The sequence below is a fragment of the Lentinus tigrinus genome, assembly GCF_003813185.1.
Source record: "Lentinus tigrinus ALCF2SS1-7 unplaced genomic scaffold L226scaffold_2, whole genome shotgun sequence".
In the NCBI taxonomy this organism is placed as follows: domain Eukaryota; kingdom Fungi; phylum Basidiomycota; class Agaricomycetes; order Polyporales; family Polyporaceae; genus Lentinus; species Lentinus tigrinus.
This window is the reverse complement of record NW_027137911.1, coordinates 1,209,089-1,215,872: the sequence shown is the minus strand read 5'-3', so window position 1 is coordinate 1,215,872 and position 6,784 is coordinate 1,209,089. Positions and strand designations below refer to the sequence as shown.

General features: G+C 56.1%; 2 protein-coding genes across 2 annotated transcripts; both read left to right on the top strand.

Annotated features, from left to right (window-relative positions):
• The first annotated feature begins 137 nt into the window (after positions 1 to 137).
• L226DRAFT_477379 (endopeptidase) lies at positions 138 to 1,732 on the top strand. Its single transcript, XM_067676749.1, has 7 exons — positions 138 to 393; positions 447 to 502; positions 557 to 579; positions 633 to 878; positions 929 to 1,227; positions 1,279 to 1,536; positions 1,595 to 1,732. The coding sequence occupies exons 1-7, from the start codon at positions 273 to 275 to the stop codon at positions 1,669 to 1,671; spliced, it is 1,080 nt and encodes a 359-aa protein (XP_067541676.1). The 5' UTR covers positions 138 to 272; the 3' UTR covers positions 1,672 to 1,732.
• A 158-nt stretch (positions 1,733 to 1,890) lies between these two features.
• On the top strand, positions 1,891 to 4,250 carry L226DRAFT_477376 (WD40 repeat-like protein). The gene is made up of 9 exons (XM_067676748.1): positions 1,891 to 2,166; positions 2,215 to 2,280; positions 2,341 to 2,469; positions 2,520 to 2,709; positions 2,769 to 2,924; positions 2,977 to 3,169; positions 3,220 to 3,642; positions 3,695 to 3,882; positions 3,936 to 4,250. The coding sequence occupies exons 1-9, from the start codon at positions 1,991 to 1,993 to the stop codon at positions 4,119 to 4,121; spliced, it is 1,707 nt and encodes a 568-aa protein (XP_067541675.1). The 5' UTR covers positions 1,891 to 1,990; the 3' UTR covers positions 4,122 to 4,250.
• The last annotated feature ends 2,534 nt before the right edge of the window (positions 4,251 to 6,784 follow it).

Here is a 6,784-nt window from a genome sequence, read left to right as displayed (position 1 = left end):
GGCCGGGCCTCGGCGAGGCCCATCACCGCGTCACCGTGGTCCGTGTGCCCGCGAACGTCACCCCCACGGTGACAACCCCAGTTGGGCCGCAGTGCTGCTTGTCTCCTACCACCATGTTGCTCTCCAGGCTCGCTCCCCTCGTTCTCCTCCCCTTCGTCGCCGCTGAGGGCGTCCACAAGCTCAAACTCAAGAAGCTCCCGCCCGCTGCCAGTAACCCGGCGCTGGAGAGCGCGTATCTCGCAGAGAAGTATGGCGGTCGCAGCCAGGTGCCCATGGGCACAGGCATTGGCCGGAATGTGCGCCTCTCCCGCCCGTCTGTCCAGGATGGCGAGGAGCTCTTCTGGACGCAGGACGAGTTCACCGTCGATGGTGGCCACAATGTTCCGTTGAGCAGTAAGTCCGAGCCCGTATCGTCCGCAGTTGCCGTGTACCAACGCGTCATATAGACTTCATGAACGCGCAGTACTTCGCCGAGATCTCCCTTGGCACTCCTCCGCAGACTGTGAGTCAACGATTTGTGACATGTATCCTACGCATATACTGACTATTGTTCCAGTTCAAGGTTATCCTTGACACTGGGTACGTCATGCGGAAAGACGCTCATGTTCATCGTGTACTAACATGTTCCATAGCTCGAGCAACCTATGGGTTCCCAGCGTCAAGTGCACGTCTATCGCGTGCTTCCTGCACACGAAGTACGACTCGAGTTCCTCCTCGACGTACAAGGCGAATGGCACCGAGTTCTCCATCCAGTACGGCTCAGGCTCTATGGAGGGCTTCGTGTCGCAAGACACATTGACGATTGGTGACATTACTATCAAGTCGCAGGATTTCGCGGAGGCGACGAAGGAGCCCGGCCTTGCCTTCGCGTTCGGCAAGTAAGTGTCGTCCCCCAAAACCCCTATTTTGCTGCGCTGACGCACACCAGATTCGACGGCATCCTTGGTCTCGCGTATGACACCATCTCCGTCAACCACATCGTTCCTCCGTTCTACCAGATGATTGCTCAGAAGCTCATCGACTCTCCCGTATTCTCGTTCCGCCTTGGCTCTTCGGAGGATGACGGTGGTGAGGCTGTCTTCGGTGGTATCGATGACAGCGCATACACTGGCAAGATCGACTACGTTCCTGTCCGCAGGAAGGCCTACTGGGAGGTTGAGCTTGAGAAGGTGTCTCTCGGTGATGACGAGCTTGAACTCGAGAACACCGGCGCTGCCATCGACACTGGTAAGTTCTTGTGTAAGTATCGTTGTGAGGCGGACTAACACCGATCGCCAGGCACTTCTCTCATTGCTCTTCCCACCGACATGGCGGAGATGCTCAACACTCAAATTGGCGCCAAGAAGTCCTGGAACGGCCAGTACACTGTCGACTGCGCGAAGGTCCCTGACCTCCCCGACTTGACGCTGACGTTCAACGGCAAGCCCTATGTCCTCAAGGGCACTGACTACATCTTGGAGGTTCAAGGCACTTGCATGTCCTCCTTCACGGGTATGGACATCAACCTTCCTGGCGGCGGCTCGCTGTGGATCGTTGGTACGTCCTGACACTCATATTCAGCTTCTCAATCTGGGCACTTACAATCTCGTTCTAGGTGATGTCTTCCTCCGGAAGTACTACACTGTGTACGATCTCGGCAAGGACGCCGTCGGTTTCGCGCCCGCTGCTTAAGTCTCGGTCTGAATTTGATGGACGTTCACGCTGCATCCATGGTTTCACGCTCTCTCTCCACGCCCTTTTGATACCTGCATGTACAATATATAGTCATCACGGAATTGCCGTTCTATTGGTATCTGTGTGAGGATGAGTCCATCGCTTGCTCATGGTCATGATCAACGAACGTTACACCGATCGAGGCACGGCGCCAAGCAACCCGTCCAGCCATGTTCTTGAACCATCTACACATTGCAGACGCTGCTCACGAACTTGAGCAGTTTCTCTTACGACACATGAACTCTTCGCCATTTTCTGCTCATCTATCCCATTGTCTATGATTACTGGAACCATGCTCTCAACTTCAATTGACACTCTGCTCGGAACGTCTTCATCGCCGCCCTCCTGTCCCCGTGCCCGTGGCTGGAAGGAGAACCATCTATCGGTCGCTTACGGCAAAGGAGGTCTCGACAGAGTTAACGTGCTCGGGAACGATACAGTTGGACATACAGGGTGCGTGGCTCCGAGTTGTATTCAAGTGACAAGCTCACAATTGAGTAGTTGCGTGAATGCTTTATCTTGGGCCAAAGGTGGAGACGTCCTCATAAGCAGTGGAGATGACACTACGTGCGCTTTCCTGGTCCTGTGAACCCGTGCTTCAATCGGATGTTCATACGGCCGTCGCAGGATTCGTTTGTGGCGGATGGACAAGAACAACACGGAGGAAGATTACCCTTTCGTGTGCGACACTATAATCGACACTGGCCATAGGGCCAACGTATTCAACGCCCAGATGCTGCCATACTCGTCCCGCATGTACGTGTTATTGTGAGCTCCCAGGTCAAGAGCCTCCTGACCCAGCGCAGTGCTACAGTCGCCGGGGATAGGCAAGTGCGTGTGTTCGACCACGAGAGAGCAGTAGGCTTCCCTCGACAAACAGGCGAGATCGAGTACAGCACTCGCGCGGCAGTCATCCGTGTCTTGCGGTGCCACAACGGACGGACGAAGCGTATAGTGACTGAGGACAGTCCGGACTTGTTCCTTACTGTGGCCGAGGTGCGTGCAGACCCACTTCTTGTCTCTGATGAAGGTGACAGAATTCTTTCCTTCGCTAGGACGGCACTGTTCGCCAGCACGACTTGCGGGTCCCACATTCATGTGCCGAGGATGCTTGTCCCGCGCCGCTTGTCCAAGTCAATCACGAATTGTCGACCCTCGCCCTTTCCCCGTTGACTCCCTACCAGTTCGTTGTGGCAGGTTCATCGCCATACGTATGTCTCTTCCACGAACATCCGTGTCTCCATATTCATCTGCCTGTCTCAGGGCTATCTCTTTGACAGGCGTCATGCCGGCCGTCAATTCCGAGAGGAATGGGGCCAACCACCAGATGCTGGAGAAGTGACCACTTGTGTTCGCAGGTTTGGGCGACGCTCTCGAGGTCAGCATGAACGCCCGGGTGTGGAGCATGTGACAGGAGCAAGAATGGCTTCTAGCAATGGACATGAGGTCTTGCTATGTGCGCATGTCTCTTCATGCCTTCTGCGCAATTGGCTCATGCCCCCCTAGCATATAGCTCCGATGCCGTCTATCTGTACTCTACCCGGGACGATCCTGAGCCGACAAGCATGGCCTCGAGAGTCTCATCCATGGTTCCTTCCAACAAGAAGCGACAGAGACTCCGCGAGGACTCGGATGGAAGCGACGCACTCGAAGGAGACTCCGAGCTGGGCCAAGAAAGCACTGAGCGTGATGTTATGATGGAGGAGGACATAGAGCGCATCCTTGCAGAAGAGTCCTCACCTCACCCGCGAAGAGAGCTTCGGCCACTACTCTCGGATAATATGGACGAAGACGACTCTGACATCGATGAGGACGATGAGGACGGGGAGGAGGATACTTACAACGGGGACGAACGCTATCACAACGTTCCGATCATCATGCCTCGGTCCCGATTTGAGGGCGTATGCAACGTTGAGACGGTGAAGGATGGTGTGTGCTTTGTTTCTGCCCTTCGCATATGCCTGACGTCATTGCCATTTAGTGAACTTCCTTGGACCACGAGACGAGTTTGTGGTCTCTGGCTCCGACGATGGTAACTGGTTTATATGGGAGAAGGACACTGGCAAGTTACATGATATATTGGAAGGTGACAGCACTGTCGTCAACGTCATCGAAGGCCATCCATACCTACCCTTAGTCGCGGTGAGCGGTATCGACCACACGGTGAAGGTAAGTCTTGCGTTTGATTGCGAGGACCCCGCTGACCCTCTGGTTCCTCGCAGTTGTTTGCCCCGACACCGGGTCCCAGTCGGTTCTCCCGCCTTGACAAGGCCGAGGCGATCATGAACCGGAATGCTGACGCCGCTCGTCCTCGAAGAGGTGACCTGGCGGCTCTCTTCTCGTACTACCGACTCGCTCAGAGCATGGCACAGGAAGGCAATGGAGAAATCGAGTGTACCCACCAATGATTACTTGTGGCTGCCTAGGAATGCATTTCTCCGATGTAACGATAGTTTTTCTGTATCATAAATCCCTCCATGTACACTACATCATCCTCGCTACTCGAGGCTGTTTCCTATTCGTTTCAGTGGCCTGTTAGCAGGAGGTTGCGAGGACACTGCAGTCACCATGCCATCGGACCGTCCGCGCCTGGCGGCATCGGAAGAAATCGCCTGTAGCTTGAAGTGAACCACGACGACTCGTGCTTCTTCTGCCACGGTACGGTCGTCTCTGCTTCCCAGCATCACTGTGACTCAGAGAATATCCTGCGGTCGGAGTCGAGTAAATAGCATAGCTGGTCGAGCTCATGCCAGAATAGAGAAGATTTGGCAGTCGAGCCCTCTCCGTTGGCGGTGCCACAAGCTCACGCTCGTTCCCCGACCGCCTCGCTTGGGCCCTTGCTGTCCTTTCCTGCCCTGCCGCTCTCGGTGCTTGTATGTTCTGACTATTGTTAGCCGCTACGATTACAACTAGGCTCTGCGCATATCGAAGCCCGCAGAAGTAAGTGATCTTCAGTTCTGGGCAGTGCGGTGACACTGAAGGTTTGCTGACTCTGCCGCCGCGGACCTCCCTGCGTCCCTCGCTTCCAGCCTTCGTCGCGACACTCAATTTGCAAGAGGCATACGACACTTTTTTTTACGGCTTTGAGGGTGCTCCGTGTTGCATAAGATTGAACTACCACGGGTTGTTTTGGGAGGGCGAACCCTTGACCTTTGGCTCTGCGCCGTCACGATTCCACACGTAACGCGAGCGTTCAAGTCCGAGCCAGCCGACGCTCATCTCGCCTCCGCCCATCACCTCGCACACGCACACAACTCGCAAGCCCATGCACTCAAACAAGAGGGCACGACGACACAGTCCGGAATTCGAAGAGAGGGACCCCGACTCAGGTTTGGCATCACGCGTTCCTGTCAGTAAAGCCGCTCGGACTTACACTCACCCACAACAAGACCGCTACCACCAACGCTCACCAGCTTCCTCACGCAACGGCCGCGACATGAGAAGAGACGATGCAAGCTCTCGAAGCCGTCACGACGTCGAAGACCGCTGGCGGATGACTGACAGCGGGGACCGCTACAGCTACGACCGGAGAGACGACCCACGTAGGGGAGGAGACACACACAGCACGCGGGACGGGGATAGGTGGTCAGGGCGTGGCTACAACGACGTACGCCGGTTTTCTTCTCCTCGTGAGTGGCCCGAGGGCCGTGAACATGAGTATTCAACCTCGCGTCTGCAGGACAATGCTGGGGTGACTCCAGCAGGCCGTCATGATGACCGTTCTGGCGGCTACGGCCGTTCGTCACAAGACAGTCGCTCTCGTTACGACGACGACAGATGGGACGATAGACGTAGTGACCAGCGGGATGGTGGTGGTTCATGGCCGAGGGAGCGGGAGAGGGATAATGGCTGGGATTCGAGGAGGCAGTCGGTTGCTGGTTGGGAAGAGCGTGGTTGGTCTTCAAATCGAGGCGAGTCCTCCCATCGCGAGGATCGTTCATGGGAGCCCTCTGCGGCGTGGCAGCCTGCCCGCCGTGAGGGGGGCTCAAATCCAACTTCCAACCAGAAGAGTCAACAGGGTACGGGCAAGTCCAAGTCGAAGAACAAGGGGAGTAAGAAAAAGGAGAAACAACAGCAACAGCAACAACCGCAAAAACGCAGTTGGCGCGACGACGATAGTCAACTCAACAAGTGCGTCCCTTCCTCGCTGTATGCATCTTCTCGCATTGAGCTAACACCGCTCAGCTGGACCCGTCGCGAGCCTAGCTCGTCGAAGAAACATGCTCCATCGTCGACCGCGGGCAAACGCCGGCATCGTCGCTCAATATCACCCGGCCGCTCTCGTTCGCCCGCTGACTCGTACTATTCTCATTCTCGTCGTTTCTCCCGCAGCCGGTCGCGCTCATTCGATACGCCCAAACGTCGTCGTCGAGATGACAGTCCAATACGGGGCGGCAGGAGTCCGGTATACTCTGACAGGCAGCGTGGTCGTGATTCCCGCCGGGACAGGCGCTACTCACGTTCTCCGTCATCGCCTGGGAGTATCGACAGTCGTGGACGCGGTAGGCGCAGGAACCTCTCCACCTCCAGTTACAGTCGCAGTCGGAGCCGCAGTCCTACTCAAAGTCCCAAGGACCGGCCCAAGGCTATTCACCGGTTACCACCTGCGACGTCCATCAAGGACATTCCCATATCCTTGCCCAAGTTTCGCAACGGCCAGAACCGCAAGGGGAAGAACAAGAATGGTAATGGGAAGCTATCTGACGTGTGTCCATCTCATATTCTACCAGCGTATGTGGTGTTAAGGTGTTTTCAGCTTTTCCCTTCGGCGTCTCTACCCGAGCGTCCAGATACTTCCATGCCTCCTCCTAGGAATCGTTCGCCCTTGCGCCGTTCCTCCCCACCGCCGACACATAGGTCTCCTGAGCAACACCGCAAGACTGCTAATGCCGGTGCGGGATCATCAGGCAAGAAAGCAGGGTTCAAACCGATCGGGTCGGCGAGCACGAACTCACTCAAGCGATTCTTCCCTGGCGATGATGATGAGGATAGCCCACCCCATACGTCGAAGCATACTGGTCCTCCCTCCTCCCGTGCAGACTCTCCGGAGCTCCAGACAACTCGATTGAAT

Coding starts and splice junctions, on each gene's coding strand:
- L226DRAFT_477376 (XM_067676748.1), top strand. CDS start 1,991: ATGATTACTGGAACCATGCTCTCAACTTCAATTGACACTCTGCTCGGA. Junction 3,170..3,219: donor TGGACATGAGGTCTTGCTAT/GTGCGCATGTCT, acceptor ATGCCCCCCTAG/CATATAGCTCCGATGCCGTC. Junction 3,643..3,694: donor CGTTGAGACGGTGAAGGATG/GTGTGTGCTTTG, acceptor ATTGCCATTTAG/TGAACTTCCTTGGACCACGA.
- L226DRAFT_477379 (XM_067676749.1), top strand. CDS start 273: ATGGGCACAGGCATTGGCCGGAATGTGCGCCTCTCCCGCCCGTCTGTC. Junction 580..632: donor AAGGTTATCCTTGACACTGG/GTACGTCATGCG, acceptor CATGTTCCATAG/CTCGAGCAACCTATGGGTTC. Junction 1,228..1,278: donor CGGCGCTGCCATCGACACTG/GTAAGTTCTTGT, acceptor ACCGATCGCCAG/GCACTTCTCTCATTGCTCTT.